This window comes from Petaurus breviceps, unplaced genomic scaffold, assembly GCF_028583685.1.
Source record: "Petaurus breviceps papuanus isolate PSGF00001 unplaced genomic scaffold, PetGlider_PUasm1.0 91133, whole genome shotgun sequence".
NCBI classification, from domain to species: Eukaryota; Metazoa; Chordata; class Mammalia; order Diprotodontia; family Petauridae; genus Petaurus; species Petaurus breviceps.
In genome coordinates, this window is record NW_027187419.1 from 11,824,072 (window position 1) to 11,849,813 (window position 25,742).

Sequence of the window (25,742 nt, forward strand, 5' to 3'; positions counted from 1 at the left end):
TCTTATTCTAACATCTTCAAAGGCAAACTCTCACCTACCCTATATTCTTTGACAGATTACAGGTGATAAAAGCAATGCTTAATAATTCTTCTGAATTAATTAATATTAAACATCACTAATTACTTAGTGGATTCAAAACTATTTTGCTTATTGTTATTTAAAATTATTGTTCAGGTAAAGCTGATTGGTGAGCATAGAAAAAGATGATAAGTCTATGATTAAATTCTTATCATAATGCAAATGATTCCTTTATTATCTAACTCTGTTTAAAAAAAAATCACTTTGGGGACTTTAGCAATGGGTTGTTTATAACCAACCCCAAAGTCTTTCATTTTGTCTCTCACTTCCTATCAACTTCTCATTTCCCATGGGCATGAAGATGTCCCAGCTTGGGGCAAAATCAACTACAGAGACACTGTGGGCTAGTGCATGGGAGTTAGAGAGGAGGCTTTAAAAGATATAAACTGCAGGTTCAGCACAAAGAGAACTTCTCTGGGCTCTATAAAAGATAGTTGGCAAAAGAGAAAATGCTACCCAAATGAATAGTTGTTTTGAGAAGGCTATCTTGGGAAGATGAAAGACTCATTGTTTTAAGAATCTATGAAGTGTCTTTGTCTTAAAAGCCTTCCCTTGTGGAAACTTTTAAATAAATGTGTTCAACAAAATGCAAACACAATTGCACTTTATTTAGTAAGAAATAACTTTATTGCTTACCATTATCTGGAAAAAAAAAACACACTACATTCTCTCAGGGTTGGTTCATTACAATACTTTATCTTTGGTAATATTAAGACTCTCAAAATTGACTATAACTTTACCTAAGAGTACTCAGAATATCTGTGTCTTTAGCAAGATTGGGATTTCTAATAAAGTTTCAACAAAGTTTCACAACTCCAGAGAAAATGTGGAAAAAAAAAAAACCTCCCCACTTCTAAAATGTGTAACTCAGAGAAATCTCATATTGATTCAAAGACTTCCAAGTCTATCAAATACTACAATAAGAGAAAAGAGACCCTCCCCTAAAGTTACATATTTTGGCTACTGTCTGGAAATAGGGTCCTTTGGGCATGGAATGTGTCTGTATATGGACCTTTATGACATTGAGTATCCAGGGCATCATGGTTATTAGGAAGGAAAGAATTAACTTTGATTTTTGAGCAGATGCAGCACTAACTCTTCATCCTCTGCCAAAGAAAGGCCTGTATCCAGTGGCTCCACAGTTTCCCACTTGGCCTTTTTTGGCTTTTGACTTGAAAGCATTTCTTCTTGATCAGCATTTCTGTAGTTCCTTTTCCTCATTCCTCCCATCTTCCTTAATTCACTGTTGGAAACAAAAGCAATTATTGTAAACACCTGCCAAACAATCAGGACCATCATCATACTAACAAAAATTTATTTTAAACAAGGAAAATATGACTAGTAGATAAAAGGGTAAATGTAGAATCACAGAGGAACTATAACAAAAGGAGATAAAATCAAAAGTCAAATTCAGCAACCATTAAGAAGAGCCTATTCAGTCAATGACCAAGAACCTATTAGATACTTACTATGTCCTGGGAATTGTGCTAGGTGCTGGAGTCAAAAAAGCATAAAGGAAATAGTCCCTGCCCTCATGGAAATTACATTCTACAGGGGGAGAAAGCATGTACACAGATAGGAATGCATGAAATAAATGCAAAGTAATTTTGCATGAGATGCAGTAATAGGTGGGGAATGGGGGTGAGGTGGAATTAGGAAAGGTCTCATTAAAGAGTAGTATTTGAATTGAGTTTTGAAGGGAACTAAGGAGTTTCAGAAGCAAACTAAATGAGGAAGATACATTCCAGGCAAAAGTGAAAACCTATGCAAAAGAATGAAGGTAAGAGGTGAAATGTCATGTATGAAAAGCATCCAGATGGCTGGTTAGGCTAGAACAACAAGTATATGAAGGGAAGTAATGTATAATAAGGTTTTAAAGATAGTTTAGGACCAAGTTGTGAAGGGTTTTTAATTCCAAGCAGAAATTTGTAATTGATCCTAGAATATTGTAGTAGAGTGCCACTCAAATTTATTGAACAGGGGATTATCAATTTTGGAGCTATACAGAGGATGTACAGGAGAGGAAAGGACTTGAGGCAAGAGACTAATTATGTACAGAGCACTGAGTTAAGAATGGGGAAATATAAACAAGGGATTATTTTCTATAGCTATGAACCTCCAGGTTACTGGATTTTAGGTAGGAAAATCAATACTGCTGCTGTCCAATATCTGTTCTATTTTTTAGTGCTAACAAATGCTAAAGTTAAAACTTGAGAGATACTACACCTTAGATAAATTGCCTGTCAGAAATATGTTTGTTTCTTCACTTTGAAAATCTACATCTGAGATCACCAATGAGGATAAAAGCACCCCTAGAAAGAGGTCATAAAACCATGCTCAATTTAGGGGCTCCAAGGAGGTAAGAGGAACAGAGCTGGGGTGGTAAAGTAAAAGGAAAAAGTACCCAGTTTCCCCTCCACAAAACTCTGCCAAACAGACCTAGAAAATGCTACAGACCAAATCTTAGTAGGGGAATCCAGAAAAAGGCACAGACAATCATCTGTCTAGCCCAGCTCAGTACAGGAAGACAAAGAGGTCAGGCCAAGAACTTGCACCAAACTCCAGCATCCAGAGAAAGTTAAAAGGAAGACCAGATCAGGGAACCACCACAGGGACAGGTATGAAGTGATAGCTTTGTTGTCCACTATCCAGTTCTGGGGTGGACCTGCACTTGGGGATGCTGTTCCCAAGTCAGAAAGCAAGCAGTAGTGGTATGACTGAGATCTCAGGAGAGAGGAGGGTCTCCCTTCCAGCCTTACTGACACTGTAGAAAAATAATCAAAGCAGGAATCCCAGACTAAAGGGGAGTCTATACTCTTATCACAGTTCTATCACTGTGAACCAACAGAGCTTTCCATCTGGCTGACAATAGCTGATCCCAATAGAATTCTACTGTTGTTCAGAATGAAACCCAGGACAAAAACTTGAAGAGCTCAAACTGATTACGTTTTGCCTTGGATCAGATTATTGACAGCTTGCAAGCCCCCATACTGTCCCTAAGATCTTGAAATAACACACCACTCAATACCGCAAGAAAGCAGCAACAGAAGCAGCCCAGAATTTCCCTCCAGAGCTTAGCAGAACCCAGCCCTAATGTCAAGTCTGAAGTCAGGAAGTAGGCTAGAAGAATAAGCAAACAAAAAAAGAATCTCATTATAAAGATCTATTATGGCTGCAGGGAAGTTCAAGGCACAAACTCAGAAGAAGATAATGGCTCCAAAACATCTATAAGCAAAGTCTCAGAGAAAAACACAGCTTGGGCGCAAATTCAAGTAGAATTCTTGGAAGCAATGAAACAAGTTGTTTGTGTGTGTGTGTTTTTAAGGGGTTAAAAATAACTTTTAAAATGAAATGAAAGTACTTGAGTACTTGAAGAAAAATTGGAAAAGAAATGAGAAGTATGGAAGAAAAAAAAGGAAAGGGAATTAACAGCTTGGCACAAGAAGTACAAAACCTTGTTCAAGTAAAAAAAATTCTCTGAAAACTAAAATGGACCAAATAGAAGGCACAACAAAAAATAGTAAGGTCAAAAGGCTGAAAAAAAAGAAAATAGTATAAGTTAAGGCAAAAACCTGGAAAACAGGGTGAAGAGAAAAAAATTAAAAATCATTGGATCTGGATTGCATGACAAAAAGAATTAATCTAAACATCATATTAAAAACAAAACAAAACAAATAAAACACCCTACCCTCTCTTAGAACCAGAGGGCAAAGTGTAGAATCCACCAGTGGCCTCCTAAAAGACACCCCCAAATGAAAACACACAGCAACATCAGAACCAAAATCCAGAGCTTCCACATCATCCAGAAAGAAAGAATTCAAGTACTGAGAAGCCAGTTAGGATCACACATAACTAAGCAGTCACTATTATACAGAAGCAGAGAACTTGTAATACAATATTCTGGATAGCAAAGGATATAGGCTTATAGCCAAGAATAACTAAACCTGAAAAATTAGTACAATGCTATGCGTGAGGGTGAGGGGAGGGAGAGGAGGAAGGAATTAAGTTTTAATGAAATAGAAGACTTCTCAGAACTTCTGATATAAAGACCAAACTTGAGGAGAAACTTCGAAGTTCAAACACAAGAGTTAAGAGAAACATAAAAAGGTAACCATGAATAAACAGTGAAAAGGGATTAAATAAAGACAAACTGCTTACATTAAAATAATACATATCTTCTTTGAACCTTAGCATCATCAGGGGTCACAGAAAGAAGTCTAATGGAAAGGGCAGTTATCATATAAGCAGCATGCACAAGTAAGAAATCTATACAAACAAGAAAAAAGAGGTGTGGATAGAACAGCTGACATCTCACTGTCATCTAAGAGACAGACAGAGAGAAAGAATTGGGTACAGAAAGACAACTAGTGAACAGGAAGGAAAGGGGAGAAGGAAGAATTAGAAAGTGAACAGATTAAGGAATGGATTAGCCCTAAACGAATATTAAGGAATGGATTAGTCCTAAAAGCAGATTAAAGAATGGATAAGTCCTAAGCAAAACAAAATCTAACCAAGGACATGAAAAAATGTTCATAACTACAACCAAAAGGCTATAAAAATGTGCATACCCTTTGACCCAGCAATACCATTTCTAGAGTTGTATTCCAAAGAGATCATACAAGTGAGAAAAGGACCTGTATGGAGAAAAATATTTATAGCAGCTCTTTTTGTGATGGCAAAGAATTGGAAATCAAGGGGATGCCCATCAACTGGGGAATGGCTAAACAAATTGTGGTATATGAATGTAATGGAATACTATTGTGCTATAAGAAATGAGGAATGGACAGACGTCATAATAACCTTGAGAGACTTATATAAACTGATGCTGAGTGAGGAGAGCAAAACCAGGAGAAGAACATTGTACACAATTACAGACACATTGTATCTGTGATGATTAACTTTGATAGACGGGCTCCTCAGTAATACAAGGCTGTAAGACAAGTCCAAAAGACTCTTGATGGAAAGGGATATCCACATTGAGAAAAATAATTACAGAGTTTGAATGCAGATTGAAGCAAACTTCTGTCTCTCTGTCTCTTTCTCTCTCTCTCTCTTTCTGTTTTTGGTTTCTGGAGGGCATTCGGGGTTAAGTGCCTTGCCCAAGGTCACACGGCTAGAAAATGTCTGAGGCCAGATTTGAACTCAGGTCCTCCTGACTCCAGGGCCAGTGCTCTACTTACTGCACCACCTAGCCACACCCCTACTTGCTCTCTTTTGTGTTCTGTTTTGTTTCGTTCCTTCTTTCTCATTGTTCAATTCCATTGGTTATAATCCTTCTTTATAACTTGACTAATATTTAATGTGAAGGTATCTGTTGAACCTATATTGGATTGCGTATACCATAGAGGAGGAGAGGGAGGGAGAGAAAATTTGGAATTCAAAAGCTTGTGGAACTAAATGTTGTGAACTAAAAGTAAATAAATGAATAAATTTTTAAAAAGGAAAGAAAAAAGTGCACCAGTCAGGAAAAGAAATAGAGAAAAAGGAAAAAGACAAATGAATTTGCTGTGTTTAGAATTAACCTAGGTTTGTCAAATGAAATAATATATATGGGGGCAGCTAGGTGGCACAGTGAGTAGAGTGCTGGCCCTGGAGTCAACAGGACCTGAGTTCGGATCCGACATCAGACACTTAACACACACAAACAAAACCCAACTGCCCTCCAAGAAGCAAAATAATAATACTAATATATATGATTGAATCAGAATGCCAAACAAATGTAAAAAAAAATATTCATAGCACTTTTTGAGGAGGCAAAGAATGGGAATCTGAAGAGATGCTCATAAATTAGGAATGACTAAACAAATCATAAATGTACATGAATATGATAGTATATAAATGTGATAGAGTACTGTTGTTATATAGGAAATTATGAAGGAGATAGTTTCAGAGAAACCTGGGAAGACTTGTATGAATAAATGCAGAGTGAAATGAAAAGGACAAGGAGAGTAATTTATACATAGTAGAAGCAAACTATTTTGAAAGAATTAGGAAATCATATCAGCATAATGACCAACCACTATTCAAGATGACTAATGATCAAAGATAGTATCTACTTTCTGAGAAAAAGGTAAAAGACTCAGAGCACATTTTTTTTGGACATGACCAGTTTGGAAATTTGTTGGTGCTTAACTATATAAAAGTGTCATTTTTTTTTGGAGGGGCAATTGGGGTTAAGTGACTTGCCCAAGGTCACACAGCTAGTAAGTGTTAAGTGTCTGAGGCCAAATTTGAACTCAGGTCCTAGTGACTCCAGGGCTGGTGCTTTATTCACTGCACCACCTAGCTGCCCCGATATAAAGGTTTCTAATAGGCTTTGTTTTTCTTTCGTTTTCAACTGAGGTGGGAAAGACAGGATGAGAAAGTCGATTTTTGATGACTGGAAAAAATACGTTTTTCAAAAAGAGACGATCAGGAAACAACTAACTTTAAAAAAACAAAAGAATACTGCAATATGAAAACCTCTAAGGATCAAAAAGAACATTCCTTGAACTGGTGTCACAAAGGCAGTTATTGATCATTTGCTATCAAGTAGTTTTGCAGATACCAATCCCAATTCAGCTGCCTAGGAATAAAAGTCTGTATTTGCCTGACAAAATTAATCTTAACACCTCCTTTACAGAAGAACTTGCATAAAATCTGACCATACAAAAATATTAAAGTAATTAGAGAAAAACAGCATTTCCTCTAAAGGGCAGTTATTATTCCAAAGAACGTTTTGAAATAATTTTGTCACTCTTGAAGAACTCAAGTAAGGAAATTCAAAGGAAAAATAAATATGCAATTAACCTGTTTGGTCAACATTGTATCCACTGCTTTTGCCTCTACATCCCCATGTCTCCAGTCACAAAGAAAGTCATTCACTTTAAGATGTTCTAGACTCAATACCTCTTCTTTTCAAAAGCATTTAATTGTATTTTTAAATGATGTTAGGGTGGGTGGAGGGAGGGAATTATTAGCAAGATAATTTTTCAAGGAGTAGACAGACCTTTCTCTTCTAAGAGATTCTTGCCCATAGTAGTATATGTAGTGATCACCAAGGAATATTCAAATTCCCAAACAACTGTGCTTATTTTACACACCAGCAAGGTTATGCTTAAGATTCTGCAAGCTAGGCTTCAGCAATATGTGAACTAAGAACTACCAGGAGAGCAGGCTGATTTTTGAAGAGGCAGAAGAACTTGGGACCAAATTGCCAATATTCACTGCATTATGCAGAAAGCAAGAGAGAAAAATATCTACTCCTACTTCATTTATTCCACTTATTTCACTATTCAAAAGCCTTTAAATATGTGGAACACAAAAAAATGTGGCAAATCCTGAAGAGATGGGAGCAACAGATTCATCTTATTTGTCTCCTAAGGAACCTGTATATGGGCCAAGAAGCAGCAGTTAGAACCAAACGTGCAACTGCTTTAAGATTTGAGGAATACAACAAGGCTGTGTATTGTCATCTTAATTATTTAACTTACATGCAGAGTACATTATGTGAAATGCCAAGCTGGATGAATCAAAAGCTTGAATTAAGTTTGCTGGGAGAAATAGCAACAATTACAGATATGGAGATGATACATCTAATGGCAGAAAGTAAAGAGGAATTAAGAAGTCTCTTGATGAGGCTAAACGAGAGTGTAAAAGCTAGCTTGAAGCTTAACATAAAGAAAAACTAACTAGGAATGTGATTCCATCACATAGTGGCAAATCAAGGGAGAAGAAATGAAAGCAGTGTCAGATGTTATATTCTTGGGCTTAAAATCACTGCATAAGGTGACTGCATGATGAAATTAAAAGATACTTGCTCCCTGGAAGGAAAGCTAAGGCAAATCTGGACAGCATACTAAAAAGCAAAGACATCACCTTGTCAACAACAGTCCATATAGTCAAATCTATGATTTTTCCAGTAGCATTGTATGACAATGAGAATTAGAGTACAAGGAAAGCTGAGTGCCACAAAATTGACACATGAATTGTGGTACTGGAGAAGACTTTTGAGAGGCCCTTGGAGAGCAAGGGGAATCAAATCAGTCAATACTTTAAGAAATCAATTCAGGCTATTCACTGAAATACTGAAGCTGAAGCCTAAATACTTTGGTCACATAATGAGAAGATGGGACTCACTGGAAAAGACCCTAATGTTGGGAAAGATTGAAAGCAAAAGGAAAATGGGGGTGGCAAAGGATGAGATGGATAGATAGTATCATGGAAACAATGAACACGAACTTGGACAGACTTTGAGAGGTAGTGGATGACAGAGGAGCCTGGCATGCTATGGTCCATGGGGTCATGAAGAGTTGGATATAACTGAACAATTGAACAACAAAACCTTCCTCTCCTTAAGAAAAAAATAAATGATTTCCAAATCTGGCTCTAATCACTAGCTTGACACTGAATCCTTTCATGCAGTAAACCGATAGCAGCCTGACCTCTCCAAGTTCCCTGGTTAGAACAGACAATGTCTGACGTACCTTCCACTTCTTTGATTTTATAATTTTTACATGTGTATTTTTAATATTCTTTTATGAGATGTGCTATTTCCTGGAATAGCAACATCCTATTTATGCCAGAGAAAACACTGTATTTGTATATAAATTAAATAAATGGAAATAGTCTTCTTCGAGTCTTTTCAGAAACTATTTAATGGTATCATCCACTGAAATGGTAATATAATGTTAAAATTACATTCACTGCAGGGAATAGATGACTCAGATAACAGAAAAAAATGAAAATGCATATAAATTATTTCCACAACTAGCAGATTCATCATTTAGCATGATATGTAGTTCAAATTAGAGAAGAGATATTACATGTCACCTAATCCAACCATTGTCTCTTAAAGGACATCCCTTCTACAATATCCCCAGGTGATCTATCATCTGGTAGAACAGTTCAAGTGATAGAGGTTCCTAGCCTAGAAACTCTGGGGGCAGGTAGGTGGTGCAGTAGATAGAACACTGGACCTCTAGTCAGGAATACCTGAGTTTAAAACCAGCTTCAGACATCAGCTGAGTGATTCTGAATGAATCACTTAACCTGAGTTGTCTCAGTGTCCTCATCTGTAAAATGAACTGGAGAAGAAAATGGCAAACCACCTCAGTACCTTTGCCAAGAAACCCCAAATGAGGTGACAAAGAGTCAAACAGGACTGAAAGGGCTAAACAACAACAAAAAAGCATAGAAATGTAACTCGTGTCCTCCCTTACTCAATGTGTTTCCTGATGATCCTCCAAGTTGATAAAGACCCTTCTCCTCTCATGTATATCTTGAAAAAAGGTCTTTTGTTCTTCAGGTGAAAGATTCTCAGTTCTTTAACTCTTGCTTCATATGGAACAATTTCAAATCCCCTCACCATCCTGGTTATCCTCTTCTTTTGACTCTTGTCTATAAATGCCTCTCTTAAAAAGAGACGCCTAGCTAAAATTTTTTTATAATATTCAAGTTATGATCTGATCAGTAACATAATACAGTGGGATTACCTCCCTTAAAACTTCATCAGCTGTGGGGTGCCAAAGAGGCATGATTCAGGACTCAGACAATATGCCCTATAGAAGGCCCTTTGAGACACAGCTTTTTGTTAAGCTTGCTCCTTGGGTTTTTTGATATGGGTCACATTTAAAAGGATGTTGTTTGAGTTCTAAGACCAATAAGCTCTAATCCCAAGACTTTAGTTGTTCAAAGACAAAATGTTTGATTCTTAGGTGGTGGGCTCCTATGCAAATGTTCTGGATGATCAGGGCTTTGGCTTGGGCCTTGAAGCCTACTCTCAACAAAGAAGAGAACATCCTTTGTAGTGTGACTGCATATGAAAGGAGTTAATTGACTTTTCCGTGTCTAGATAACAAAGCCTTATCAAATTATCTATTCTGTGCTGCTTGCAGGATACAACAGACTAAGGTAATGATAAAAATACTTGAGTCCTATTCCTTTACCTCATTTGCTCTATAAAAACCTTGTACTAAGAATCAATAAATGGAGTTCATGGTTCTTCCCTGAACTACCCACATGGTTTGGTCATTTCTTATTCATGTCTCTGATCATGCTTAGCGCTGAACACTGAGCAGCCTATGGCAATTAGCATTTAACTAATATAGAGTTTACAGTCAACTAACCCCTTCTCATTCCAAAGCAATTCAAGTGAAAACTATTAGGAAAAATCCCTCCCCCTACCCCACAATGCTAAAATTCTATAGCTAATTTATCCCTATTAGGTTGCATCATATTGGTTTCTACCTATTGAGACAGTTTTGGATTCTGATTCTATCATTCAAAGCATTAATCATTTGCATAGTGCAAAAACCCAATAAGCATACCTTCTATATCTTCACTCAAATCATTGACAGAAATGTTGAGCAGATGTAATGGCAAGCAAAATAGGATTTTTTTTTGCTGTTTTTCTGGATTGAGTTTTAGCTAATCAAGTGCCTTTGAGCTTTGCCTTTGATTGTATCAAGAGTCTTTGACTAAAAACAGTTTTATTGTATTACCCTTAATAAGTCTAATGTAATCACACAGGAGCCCATAGTGGGAGGAGCTGCCAAAAGGGTGGAATAGGAAGGGTGGAATAGGAAGGAGGGGAGAAGAGAAAAGCAAGAACAGAGCTGGGAGTGGGCAGGACTGATAGAATGTTTGTGATGTCGGTATTCTGTCTCTTGATCTGTGTAACTTTCTCAGGTAGAAATCCTATCTGTTGTTCTGTGCCAATTTCTCAAACAGAAGCCCCATCTGTTGATCTGTGTTGATTTCTCAGACAGAAGTCCTGTCTATCCTTCCTCTCCTTAAGAAAAAAATAAATGATCTTATTAAAAATTTGATCTTAATATATTATTAAATATTATGCAATATTTATAATAATATATTAATCATCATAATATGTAATTAATATAATATTAAATATATAAATCATAAAATTATTTATTAAAAATCATCATTAAAATTATATTAGTTAGTCACAACTTCTAATCATCTAGCTTGACACTGAATCCATTCATGCAGTAAACTGATAGCAGCCTGATATCTCCAAGTTCCCTGGTTGGAAGAGACAATCTTTGAGGTCTCTTCCACTTCTTGGATTCTGTAATTTTTATGTGTTCTTTTAATATTCTTTTATGAGATGAGCTATTTCCTGGAATACCAACATCCTATTTATGCCAGAAAGATTTGTTGATTTCTCAGACAGAAACTGTCTGTTAATATGTGTTAATCCCTCAGATAGAAGCCCTGTTTGTTTTTCTGCATTGGTTTCTCAGAAGAAGCCCTGTCTATTATTCTGTGTTGCTTTCTCAGATAGAAAGTGAATTGAGATGATAGTGCTGGCAATATGTGTAAATATTGTTGTAGACCTGTTAAGCTGTGATTTCCTAGAAACAGAAACTTCAGAGAGCTTGGAGTAGAGCAGTCCCTGAAAACTGAGATAAGGAACAGGAGCAGAGGGCTGCCTACATGTGAATCCAGGCAAGAGTTGGGAGCCATGGGGTTTGGAAGCCAGCCTTAAGGGTGAATGGTGTTTGTACTTTCTGCTACCCCTTAAGGATAATGGGCTTAAGGATTATTGGAAGCCAACCTCTACTCAAGATGAAAGACGACTGACTGAGGAGATTATAACTTACTGTGACCTAGGGGTGAATGGAGTTTGTATTTTCTGCTACCCCTTAAGGATGACTATAAGATATACTGAATGATAAGTTTTGTTTAAGACTATGTGGTCACCTTAGTAATAAGTTGTTATGTCATGTTGCTGTGAATGTTATATTTTAGTTTCTTGAATGTTATGCTTTAGTTTATTGCTGAATAAACAGAGAGTTCATTATACTAAGCGATTAGACCCTTAGAGTTATTCACAGCAGCAGTCCTCAGGAGAGCTGTTCATGATTGGCTTTAGAGCAAGACAGAATGAAAGACAGAACATTGTGGCATTCAATGAAAAACATACCCCCAGAGTTAATACTAATCTACCAATTATCACTTTCTGGATCTTGTAGTTCAAATTAGCTATGAGTGTACCTAATTATATCACTATCTGGTCCACTTTATATATATTTACAAGATATCATGGGAGACTGCATCAAATGCTCTTGCAAAAATCCACATACATGTACATCCGCTACCAATAACAATCAAAGATATTAGTTGGTCACAACTTCTTTTATCAAACCTACACTGGCTCCTGGAAATCATCAATTCCTTTCAAAGTTCTCACAAAACTTGTTAAATAAGCCATTAGTGAATTCTCTGAAAGATACATCAGACTCATAAGTATAAAATTTATCCCTTCTCTTTTGAGCAATGGAATACTTTTCCTCTGTTTTCTAACACCTCTCTACTGCTACAAAATTCTTTAGAGATTACCAGCAGCAATTCAGTAATTGCATTCTTCAAGATCTTTCACTTCATTTCAATCAATAAGCATTTATTAAGGGCCTACATTTCCCCCAGAAGGTAATTTTGGTGGGCTAAAATCACTGAACTCATTTAAAGAAACAAGGTGCTCTCTTATTCTCTCTTCACCTATCTTGGGCTTCAATTTTTCTTCATGTTTATTTTACCCTTCCCAATTTGAAGAGCATTCTCTTTGACTAAAACAGCAAAATCTAAATAGGATAGAATAAGTTTGCTTTCTCTCAGACATCTCAACATTATACTCTATTTACCATGAAGCATTGGGAGTTTTTTGTTGTTGTTCATGCCCTCAACATGCTTTTAAAATTACTGTCCCTAGTATTTTTCATATGATACAGCTTAAGTTGGGATTTATTATTTTAAATTTTTTTTAATTTATAATTTTTTTTGGAGGAGGGAAGGGTTAAGTGACTTGCCCAAGGTCACATGGCTAGTAAGTGTTAGGTGTCTGCGGTCGGATTTGAACTCAGGTCCTCCTGACTCAAGGTCTGGTGCTTTATTCACTGCACTACTTAGCCACCCTGAGGATTTATCATTTTTGATACTATTCTTACGGCTCTGCAGTACTCTTCTTTTGTCTTTCTCCTTTCATCTTTTGTACTCATCCTCTAAAAATCTAAATTTATTAATACACTGGTACAAATAAATTTAGTATGCATTAGTCACATTGGTCTTTTTTGGTTACCTCCAACTTTTATCACCAGAATCACTCCACACTATGTCATAAGAATTTTGTTTTTTAAAATATCATGAGCTCCCTCATTTCCTACCCTTTGTGTCTCAAAAATTCATCTAGTGAGGTAAGTGGTACAGTGGATAGTGCACTGGTCCTGGAAAGAGGAAAACCTGAATTCAAATTTGGCTTCAGATACTTAGTAGGTGTCTAATTCTCAAAAAGTCACTCAACCTCTGTCTGTCTCAGTTTCCTCTTCTATAAAACAAGGATTAGCTGTTATAAAGATAAAATGAGATATTATTTGTAAAGCACTTTGCAAACCTTAAAGATCAATAGAAATACTAGTTGTTGTTATTACCATTAACTATTATGTTCTAATCTTCTTTTGCACTGGTCATAAAGAATGATATGGATCTCCTTGTCAAGACCTACAAAATCAATTATGCTCATATCCTTTTCTTTTGTCTCCTCCCAAGTTCTCATTCCATTTATCATTCCTCCTCTCTTTCACTGTCAATTTTTATTTTTCCCCTGGATCTCTTCCTTTTCTTTTATCCTTTACTTCTAATCTACTTCATTCCACTTCCTTTCCACTCATCCGGCCACTACCCTAGAAGAGGTCCTCAAAACCTCTTACTGGAACAACTTGACAGCTTTCTACCTGTGTCCATAGTCTGTCTCCTTGCAATCCATCTTTAAATAGCTGTCCAAATCATCTTCCTAATACCTTAGTCTGCCACATAAGATCCTGAATAATCTGACTCCAACTACCCTTTGTAGCCTTACTTCATACTCTTCTCTTTCATGTACCCTACCATCCATCTAAACTTGTCTACTAAATATTACTGTTGTTTTGTCCTTTCCCACTTCTATGTATCTACCTAGGCTTATCCTCTCATGCCTGAAATGTCCTTCTCCTCAACTCCACTTTCTCTTCCTTTAAGACTAAGCTCAAGTGCTACCTCTTCCATGAAGCCTTCTTTGATTCCCTAAGATAACAATGATTTCTTTCTCCAAGTTTTTCTGGAATATTTTGTCTAAATCTCTCTTTTGCCTTAATCACATTCTATCCAACATTATTTGCATACAGATTATATAACTTATATTAGACTGTAACTTCTTTGACTTTCCCATACTTTATTCTTCATCTTGTTTAATCTAGGGACTTGTAACCCAATAGGTTCTTAATAATTTTTTTTATTCAAAAACCACCTTTGACCTGTTTTCCTCTTTGGGGAGGCAGCATGGCAAGGTATACTTAAAATCAGTAAGATCAGTGCTTATGAGCACAGATACTTATACCTAGGGTAAATCACGTGACCTCTCCCAGCCTCAGTTTCCTCATCTGTAAAATGGGATAATAATAGCACTACCTCACAAGGTGAGGATCAAATGAAACAGTACATGTAAAATCTTTTGTTAACCTCGAAAAAGCTTAAGTGACCAGATACCTAATTTGTTTTTCCTTAATTATTAAAAAAAAGATTTTAAAATGTTTTTAAAATCTAAGGTAAAATTTAATAACATTCAAAATTTCCTTCCTTGGCTATTATGCAATCTAAAGTGAGACAGTCCCTTCCTCCCAAGGTTTCCTTTTCTAGCCCAAAATAGTAGTCTCCATTTTCTTTATTTTCTGAAACATGAAATTGCTGTTGGTAAAACAAGTCAATATTTTTAGCAGATATGTATTTTTACAGAATGAAACTTTTGGTAGGTTCCAAGATAGCTCAAATCCTCCATCATTACTATATTTTGCCTCCACAACAATTTTATGATTTTTATCAGAAAACAATTAGCTGTATATTCCATTTGTCTGAATGGTATTTAAATATTCACACAATCTCATTTTGTTTGTCTCTCCTTTTATATTCATCTATATGTTCTCCTTGCCAGTGTGTCCACCCCTAGGTTTATAGAATTTCATGTAGCTAGAGAACAGTGCTTCAATTCTGTATTATCATACCTATTTTCTTTGAGCACAGAATATTTTTCTACTGTCATAAACCAAGGAGCCACAAAATATTTATTGCTGTGAGAAAAGTGCTTTGAAAAAACACAAAGCACTTTATAATGAGTGGTGCTACTGTGCCTTAATAACTACACTGTAAGTCTGCATTAACCTCCTTGTGTTAACATTTCAAGTTTAGTTTGCTTACTGTTTTATTGTTAAGCCAATATTCTGTGTGTGTTGGTTTATAGATTTGAGGTCTCAAAGAGTATTCCTAATTCTTTTTCTAGTTTTTTCCACCTGTAAATTTCTAGCTTAATGCCTCTAGGTTAACCATTTTTCTTCTTTCTACAGCATATTCACCTGCTTTCCTGAGCATCTGATTTTTACAGTTTTAGCTAGGCACACCTCTATTGCAATGTTTGGTCTAAAGTTCTCTTAACCCGCATGCAAATCTCTTGTCAAAGAGCTCTCTCTCTGAAATGAGCTGTCTCTGGGGCCTATCATTTTGGTATCTTAAACAATGATTCAGGAAACCAAATAGTGTTCATTAGCACCATCACTTTAGCCATCTGCTAACTTCACATATCCTCCTGTCTCTTCCAAAATTCCTGTCACAAAAACACTGAATTCCAGGGTGATAAAGAATCTCAGAAATAACCTAGTCCAACAAATATCTGAATTCTAAGTTCTTCCTGACAAGTAATAATTCAATTTTTTCTTAAAGAGCACTGGTAAAGGCAAACCTCATGAGGAAGCCCATTCCACTGTTAGATTGTTCTAATTGTTATGAGGATTTTTCATAAAGTAAAAAAAAAAAATCTGTCACTGCAACTTCAACCTACTACTTCCTTGTTCTGCCCTCTGAACCCCCCTCTCCAAAAAACTCAAACTGTTCTTCCACAAGAAACTCCTTTAAACAACTGAAAGAGCTCTTTCTGCCCCCACCCATAACCCTTACTATGTTCTTTTTTTAACCTTTATATGGGAAAAAAGATGAATCCCCCTTACACCCAAGTTTTTCAACTTCTTAACAGGTATTCAAGTCATTAGATACAAATTTCATGTTTTAACCCAATTTTAGTCAGAACATCTGCAGATTTCAGTCATTCTTACAAGAAATTAGTACAAGTGATTAGCATTTCTTACTACAGGGGTAATTAGCAGTCAGCAGATTTGATGGATTTTGACAATGTATTTAGTCACATATCAGCAACATACTTCCTGAAAACAGTCAGCAGCCTATCCCTTTAGTAAAGAATCACCAAGCATCAAGACACTTCTTCCTCCTATGGCCAGTAACATAATTTGCCAGCACCTGTGGGTCTTCCTTATTGCTCCTTGGATTCTTGAATGTTGTTTATTCTTTAGAAAGTCAGTATCAATCTTGTATGTGAAGAACTTTATACCTCCTGTATAGTTTTAGTATTTCATATTTTCTTATCTTTTCCTTTCTTCTGTTATATTCCTTTACTTCGTTCTGAATAATTTTTATCTCTTCAGAACCATTTTCTTCCTGGCTTCCTTCATGGATTATTTCCCTCTATTTAGTATTTCTTCATTTTTGCTAATAAACCAGAAGGTACAGATGCTTTCTCAAGACTTGTCACCTTGTCCTCAGGCAGGAAGATTAATCTAGAATCATAATACTCTTAGATGGTGAGTGCTTCCTGGCAGGAAGACAAATATAGCCACAGACCATACAAATCATTTTAACAGTTACCCTTGGTTTCCTTCTAGACCTGACATGGAAATGCAGTCCTTTATAATTTCTCCTGGGAAAAGTCTCATAAACTGCATCTTGGCTAAAACCATCACCTAGGGGTTCCTGGGAAGACTATCTTTAAGGCAGCCTGTTATTCCCTATTAATGTCTGTAAATCAGCTCAGGCAATATCAATTAAGACTATGTAGTTTAGCTCAGTCAATTCAGTATACTTAAGCAATCACTGGGCACAAGAAATAGAGGTACATTTGTTTTGTCAGGCTGGTTCATCTACTCCCAAGTTCCTGGTGTGCAAGAGGGGAGGAAAGGTTCTGGTAAAGAAATCCTTAGTTGACCTCGCCTTCCTTCCTTTCTGCTAATATGCGCAGCTATTCACAATTAATGCTGCTTTGCCAGCTAGGCTATCCCAATCTTCTTAAGCAATAAGCGAACAATGAGAATTATAAATATGCATGTATTTCCCAGTCTGTTTAGAGCTTGGCTCTAAGTAAGCCTTTGTACATTTTGCAAAGGCACCTACAAAACAATCTGTTTACCTAATTAGTTAGCAATAGTATGAGTGATTCTATAGGTAATTCATTAGAAAGATGATAATACAAAGTAAACTAAGTAAACTTGCAGTCACCATGGAAGATACCAATATATTGCTACAACCTCATTTTTTTCAGTGAAGGGCTCTTCCAATTGAACTAGCACTAAAAAGTATTTTATTTATATCCTAGTAAATTTGGTTGGGAGAATTCGGACTCCATCTATTTAATGTTCACTGAAAGCTTTATACCAATAACTCTCTTGATACCATTTTATGACAGAAAACTACATGGTTAAGAAAACTCTTCCTTTTCTATTTTTTGTTAAGGGCACAAAATGACAGTTATAATATTAACACCTATTCCTTTTAATTTTATTAAGAGCAGCATCAATAGGACCTATTTAATGAGGACCTATTTTCATAACAGTGAGTCAATCTCCTAATCCCTAAATTATGGCCTATTAGATTTGATTTAAATCTGTCTGGCCACTAGTGTTTTTGGCCTCTCAGGGACAACAGCAATCCTTTAAAGCAACAGTTCCCAAAGTGAGTAGTGAACTACTTCTCCTCTGGAGATGTGAAATAAAAGAGAAAGTAATTTCCTTCTCTAGTGGTAAAAATGTAGTACAGGTGGCAAGCAGAGGGTAGAACCATAAGACTTCTTTTATATCCTGTTATTGTAAAATAGCAGTCTGTGATTCACAATGTAAAAACCATGCAGTATCTTGCAAACTAGGACTGGGAATTTTATATTTATATCTCTATCTTTGAGAAGACTTGCAGTGCACGAATCTATTCCATAATTCTAGAATTTAAGAGTACAGTATGTAAAATTACATGATTTCATGTTCAACATTAAGAGATACCTCTATAATGGTTGATAGAACACATCTTTAAAAAAACAAAACATTCTATATTATGGGTCAAAGTATTAGAAATATAAAAATGCTATGATTGTAGAAAAAATTAAAAAGCAAAAAAAAATTGTTGTCAATGGCATCTTTGAAAAATCCTCTCAACTAAGGGGTTCAATTAGTTATGGATTTCTCATTGTAAGCACTATGCATGCATTAAAGCATGCAGGAATAAAATACACAGATGGGAGCATGTAATGTGACCTGACAATGACAGGGAAGTTTGGCCTTAATTATTATGAACTTTTGTAAGCTGATGCACCAATGCTCATTAGAATAACTGAGTCCTTGCAATACCAAAAGTAAACATCTCAGCCCCACACACTGTTCACAGTGAATTGGCAAAAACAAAAGTTAGGAAAAGTGCAGAATGTGGAATCTATTAGTGCAACAGTAGACCTCTGATGAGTACATAGTTTTATGGTACAAAACATGCATTAATATTAAGTTTACTGCGCAAAAGGCAACCTTTTAGCCAACTATTTGGACCAATTTGACCTGTGATCTACACAGTGGTAGAGACTACCCTAAACTGTCAAAGGCAAATATTGAAAGCTCTATACTATGAGCCAGGCACTGTTCTAATACACATTCATAGATTCAGCTAAAATAATGTTTTATTAAAATAATCTAGTGAGCTAATCTTAAGTGGAACAGAACATAATTAGTGAATGAACCAGTGTTCAAGATAGTCTCTTGAGACTTCATCAACATTTCATTAAATTTAAATCCTTTCCTTCCTCATTTTTCCAACGCGCTGTGATGGATCTTCCTGCTGGCCTGCCAGGCTTTCTTCAGTGGAGATTTGTTTCTCTCTGTCACTTTGTGGGTTCTGTAGCTCTAAAGTTTGTTTAGAGTCATTTTTACATGTATTGGAGGATGTAGAAACCAGAGCTGCGGGGAAGTCCTGTTTCTACTCTACCATCTTGGCTCCGTCCCCCTCCCCATTTTAATTTTAAAAGAATAGTAGGAGAAAGAAGAAAAAGACTCTTCTTGGATGACCATTTGCACTCACATCCAAGTTTTCTAGACCTACTTCCCACTGTTCCACTATATGAACCACCTTTCTGAGCCAAACTACTTCCAAGCTGTTGCTACTCCTAACTATCCCCTGACCAAAGTTACCTTACACTGTCTAAGGGATTCTGTATATGCTATTCATCCTAACTATAGGATTCTCATTTTTCAATTCAATTTTCTACTCTTCCAGAATCACATTCAAATCCTACAGATGTTCCACATAACTGCTAACCACTGAAGCTGGGAATGATCTTGCCTTCTTTTAAACAAATGAACAAACCATCTGCAGCTTTATTGTGAACCCTCACCTGTCTGGAAGGTAGGTAACCTAAAAGAAGACTATTGTACAGTAGCCTGTTGTTCCCTATTAATGTCTGTAAATCAGCAAGTTATATCAACCAGGACTATTTGGTTCATCTAGGTCAACATCCTGTGAAGTTACAGGAGGCAAAGTTGTTGCTCGATGACTTTCCCTATTTCATTGTGCTATGTATAACTACCATCTCCCAAAAATCCTGTGTACTATTAGACTATGATGTCAAGTTGCCCAGTGAAATGTACACAATAGACAAAGGGCTGTGGTTGTTGTGGCAATTAATCTGTGCTACATGACCAATTAAAGTCCTGTCCTTGGAATCATTGTGAGTCATTCCTTTCCCTTATAGCAGGTCAAAGTCAAAGACTGAGGCATTCTGACAGCTATAAACATGAATAAATAAATGAAATGTCCTAATTTGTCCTTTCATTATGTTGAGAAAGTTGGAGGGAGAAATAAACCCTAAGAAAATGAGGGCTATACAGAGCAGACAGACAAATTAACATGAACCCAGGACCAGTAAATAGTAAAGTCAAATACTACTTTTTAGGATAATTGTAATGCTTTGAGTCAGTGAACAATCACTATATTATGACAAGGGATGACTTGTATTTATTTATTTAGATTTTCTACCTTATTGTCTTTCAAAAAGTATCTGAGGTGACTGAGGAAAAAAAAAACAAAACTAAATACAGTACACAATAGAATAGTCAAAATATGCAGAGGATGTTTTAAAAAGACAAAACTTCAGAAAGGACAAATAATAGATATTAACATGCCTTCAGGATCAGTTAATTACTGTAGTTGTAGACCAAATTTAGTCCTAAGCTTCCTGGCAACCAAAAGAAAAGTTAAACACCGCAGATATGTAGTTTCATTATCAGATTGAAAAAAAATATACCCACGATTAAAAAAAAGTACCAGGTTAATGTAGAGATCTACTCTGTGATATAATATAAAAAATATAGTACATTCCATTTATTCAAAAGGACTGGAGCATGATGTGTAATGATTAATTGGAAATGTTGGAAAATTGTGGCTTTTCATGCCTATATGAGATAATGTACATCTGTAATGCTAATTTTCGAAGAATGGTAATATAAGAAACCCAATACCTAGAGCTGTGATTACTATAAATGAATCTTTTTTAAATGACTCAGAAAGGAGTCATTGATCTGCCAGTACTCTAGGTTACCATAAACTGGTCTTCTTAATTGCTTTCTAAAGAAAAGTCTAACTCAACAGACCAGGGAATTTTTTCCAAAGGAAATGTTCCTTCAATTTTTAAAAATGGAAAGGAAAACAAAATTTACTTTGCAATTTTGCTGTAATATACCTTTCCCTAGAATATTTGTATTTATAGAAGAATACCTGTATTTACAGTTAAAAAAAATTCAAAAGCGATGTAGAGGTTTTACCTCCTCCAGTAAACAGAACATTAAATACTAAAGTCAGGAAGCAGAACTATGACTAGGTGACTGAGTTATATCAGGCTTTTGCCACAGTCAATCTTTTTTGTAGATGAACCTGATTTGACATAATGCATATCTTTATTTATATAGTTAACAAATTATTTTATTAAAGGATCCTATTGCTTTAACAAGACCAGATGATCTATAACTTAAACTGGAATCTTTGTAGAGATGCTAAATAATCCCAACCTAATTCACTTTAATAGTAATATGAAACTTAGAAGTTCATTTAAGATCACCTCTTCCCCCAAAACAATTTTAGGAGTCAATGGCAATGAAGGTAAACAACTCTCCAGTAAGCACATTTTAATGTATGACCTGAATATTCTCTCTGAATATTTTCTTAGGTTCTTCCACAGTTCCTCCACTCCCTGCTGTCTCAAGTACCCTGGGAAACTGTTTGCTGTTGTAGTCATTGCAGGATCAGCATTTCCTGGACTAGGGAAATGAGCTTTTCCCAAAGAGTCATCAGCATCACTAGTTCTTTCCAATCAAGGCAGAGAGAAGGATGGTGGTAATAATAAGGAAATAATGTACAGGTATCTTTTGACATTAATACTACACTCACTTGCCAGTAAGATATTAAAGTGGACATTAATTTTTTGATAAATTTTCTGACCACTGACCATGACAATGAAAAGTATCTCGGATTACTCTCTTATCAACTAAGAGACATTCAGGAATATAGGGATTTTTTTGCAAGCTAATTTAGTAGTCTGAGTTAGTAAGTATTGCAGTAACTACTGGTAGTTTGACACATCTTGTGGAACAATCTCATTTCAATTAATGAAACTCATATTAAATAATCACTTTGTACTAAGTGTTCGAAGGAAATACAAAGTTTAGATAAGACAAGGTCACTGTCCTCCTGGATATTAGTTTAATGGGGAAAAGAAAGAATACAGATAACTATGATAGGATGAGTGATTTCATTAGTATAAGTACACAGAACCGCTTAGAGCACAAATCGATTATATGACTTACTCAGAATCACAGAGCAAGTATGTGTCAGAGGTATCAGACTTGAAAACAAGTCTGTTGGCTTTGAAGCCAGTTAGAAAACCCACTATGCCAGGGGTGGGGACCCTACGGCCTTGAGGCCACATGTGGCTCTCTAGGTCCATGGGTGCGGCCTTTTGATTGAGTCCAAGTTTTACAGAACAAATCTTTTTATTAAGTGGATTTGTTCTATGAAGTTTAGATTCAATCAAAGGATTGTGGGTCATATGTGGCCTCCAAGCTTCAGGTTCCCCAACCCTGCACTATGCTTAGGCTGCTATTTAACAACTGGAGGCCAATTCTCTATCCTATGATGTACTGCCTCGCTATGATAGACAATAACATACAGGTATAGAACAAAACACAATGTGAAGTCTGAGAGGGAAGGTTTCTACTGACAAGGAGGAAATCAGGAAAGACTTCATGGAGTAGTTGACATGAGCTGAATTTTTTAAAATGGGTAGGAATTCAATAGGGAAAGAAAGAAGGAGGATATTCCAAATACCATCATGAGTAATTAGGGAATAGAGACGAAGAAGCATAAGATATAAGCTCAAGGAACATGAAGCAATTCAGTCTGCATGGAGAGAAAAGAAGTGAAGGTTAATGGTATAAAAACCAAACACAAAATGCACCTTCCCCTCCCCCCCAATAAATAAAGGTATTCTTCACTTTAGGAAATAGGTACTACTTGTGCCACACCTCTCATAGGAGTATTGTGAGGATCAAATGAGACAATGTATGCAAAGTATCCCACTGTGCTGTACACATTTTTTAAAAAGCCTTATGAAATCAAATGTTTAATAAATGCTCTTTAATGATGGAGAGTGAAAATTACACTGATAGCTACAGACAATGTGCATAGAAGAGGATGCTCTCCATATTCAAATGGAACCTAGTCCAATGTCATCTCAGTTTTATGCTAAACAAAGACTTAACTTCACAAAACTCCTGTGAGAAGCTGTACCACAAAGTTTATGACTGATCTGTAGCAACAATAGCAGGACATAAAGGTCGATGTTACAACCTATGATGCAGTGGTGTGCTGGGGCACAGAAAATTCAATTCAGAGTCTCCTAGTTCCCATGACCATGATCTATATGTCCTCTTGAATTCATTTACCAAATCAACCACTTTATGGAACAAATACTTGCAGCAACTATTTTTCCTGGATCACAGACGGTTTATATTCCATGTGCAGAGGGAGGCTAACAGACTAGAGAGATCAACAAACTGATATTATCTTAACTAAAGGAATTCTTCTGATACCCACAATGTTCCTTATTCCTTTAGTTATTTTGTATATATTTTTACATGTGGACATGTTGTCTCCCTCATTAGAATATAGGCTGCTTAAGGACAGGTGTTGTTACAGTTTTATCTTTATATACCTAATGCCTGACACATAGTAGGTACTTAATAAATGTTTGACCTTTGTGACCTCAGGCAGGCTTCACTCAACCAATAACTTGAAATGAGGAAGATATGACATTTATTTATCCCTTGACTTACGTTCCTTAGTGTCTGCTATGAAGGTGAAGACTACTCAGAGATCAATAACAAACATTTGGCTAAATGATATATGAAATGGTTCCAATCTAAACAGAACAAAAATTTTTCCATCACCCAGAAATGAAATATCTGGGCTACATATAGCTAATGACGCTAGGGCCATTATACTAAGCTTAAGAAAGGTTTAGATTTTATTTATTTTATATAGGATGCTTCATGCATCATACCTCAAAAAGTCTTACCGAGAATATTAATTTACTTGGCAGATTTTCTCCTTTCCTAAGGATAAAATTTCAGTTTTGAGATAACACTATAACTAGAGGAAGCAATACCAATGATTAAGTTCTAAAACTTCATTGGAATCCATGGAACAGGAGAGTGTCACTAGGAAAGTGAACTTGGATTGCTGTGGGAGAAGGGGTATCTTTTTTATTTTTATTTTTTGTGCCACCTGGTTGGTTAGTTCTAGATCTTCTTCATCATTAGTCTGTGGTGTTGGGGAGATTGGGATGGGGGAAGAAGACTATAACACAAGATCCCTAACCCTAAGGCTACTCTACATGCAGGTCCAGAAGTCAAACACAAATTGATAAGAGGCATCAATGGCTAAGAGCCCATCCCTTGTACTGCAGTGCCTGCACACAGCCTGCTTTTTTCAAACGGAGACAAATCAGATGAAGTTGCTGACTGAGTTAAACTGCATGCAAGCTAGTGATGGGGTGGCTGTGAAGAAGATAATGGGGAATATTTTGAATGTATGGCAAGGCTCTGGAGTGCCCTCTTGGATTTGTTTATTCAACTATGGAAAACTACTTTAATAGCAAGAGAACAGTACCTGAGTGACTTCCCTGTTACACTAAATACATAGTACTTCCCTTCCTGCATACCATCTCTATCAATATTGCTCCAATGAGTACTTTTCTAAAGGTTTTAAAGCTAATAATGAATGAGTCTGTTAAGAAAACAAAACTGAAAATTTACAAACTACCTCTCCCTTAAGGACTGACATTTTGATATTCAAATATGTTGTGCCACAATTTTTTTCCATATCATAAATTTTAATTTACAAGGCCATAGCAACAGTCTTAATGAAGATTAATTACTGCAGTCCCTTCCATAAAGCCCACTGAAGCCTCCTCATTACTATAAGAATGCTACTGCATATAAAAATAGTAATGCAAATATATCAGGCTATATTAACTCCGTCTTCTGCCAGGTCTGTACTAAAACCAGATTTATAAAAACAATTTAGTCAAATGAAAGACACATCTATTCAAAGACTTCATCACAAACATAATTTTGGTGAACAGATAATGAAATATAAGGAGAGAGGTGAATGAAAAAAAAAAGTAGGCAATGTTGTAAATTACTCAGTATACATGTACCTGACACTCAGATGATTTTTATTCATGGAGGTAGCAATGGTAATTTGAAATGTTCAGAATTATCATGACCCCAGATCCCTATCCTAGGGGGTTTTTACCTTTTTGTGTTTGTCATGGATCCTATAACAGTGTGGTGAAACCTATGGACCCCTCTGCAAAATAATGTTTATTTTTTACTTCATAATTGAAAGAAATGTTAAATTACAGTTAAATTAGGTCAGTGAAAATAAAGATCCCCCCCCCCATCCAAGTTTGTGACCCTCTTGAAATCTATCGGGTGTGGGGGTATCTGTGGGTCCCAGGTTAAAAACCCTTGTTCTATAGCAAATTAGTAGATATGATATAATTAATTTCGGCCAACCATATAAATAAGCACTCCATAAATTATATTTACAACCAGATACTTCTCTTGTTGCTGTTTCATACCCATTAATACTCTAAATGTCTCTTTAGTTAATAATATTCTAATCCAGCTTCTAATAACCATGATTTGAGTTTGTATATCAACTGCCCAGCCATGGTCACTTTATTTCAGTGATCTCCCAAAGCCATATCTGAAAGTTTTAAAGTTTTCACCTACAGAAAAAGTTATAATTTTAATTCACTTAAGAGATTACATAAAGTGGCCCCACCACATCACCCCACTGTTTTATCTGAAGTAGTGTACGTAATGAAATAAATGAGATGGAGTGGGGAAGAAATAGAAAATAGCTAATTCCAAAAAAAAAAAAAAAACTAAATAAATATGACAATGAAGTTAATCACCTAAGTC

At 36.0% G+C, this 25,742-nt stretch overlaps 1 protein-coding gene across 1 annotated transcript in view; it reads right to left on the reverse strand.

Annotated features, from left to right (window-relative positions):
* Nucleotides 1-682: 682 nt before the first annotated feature.
* The window catches only part of DDX10 (DEAD-box helicase 10), a 369,841-nt gene continuing 344,781 nt past the window's right edge, over nucleotides 683-25,742 (reverse strand). Inside the window, exon 18 of the mRNA XM_069080286.1 lies at nucleotides 683-1,321. Within this exon, the coding sequence (XP_068936387.1) occupies nucleotides 1,141-1,321 (181 nt within the window). The 3' untranslated portion in view covers nucleotides 683-1,140. The remainder of the gene's footprint in view (nucleotides 1,322-25,742) is intronic.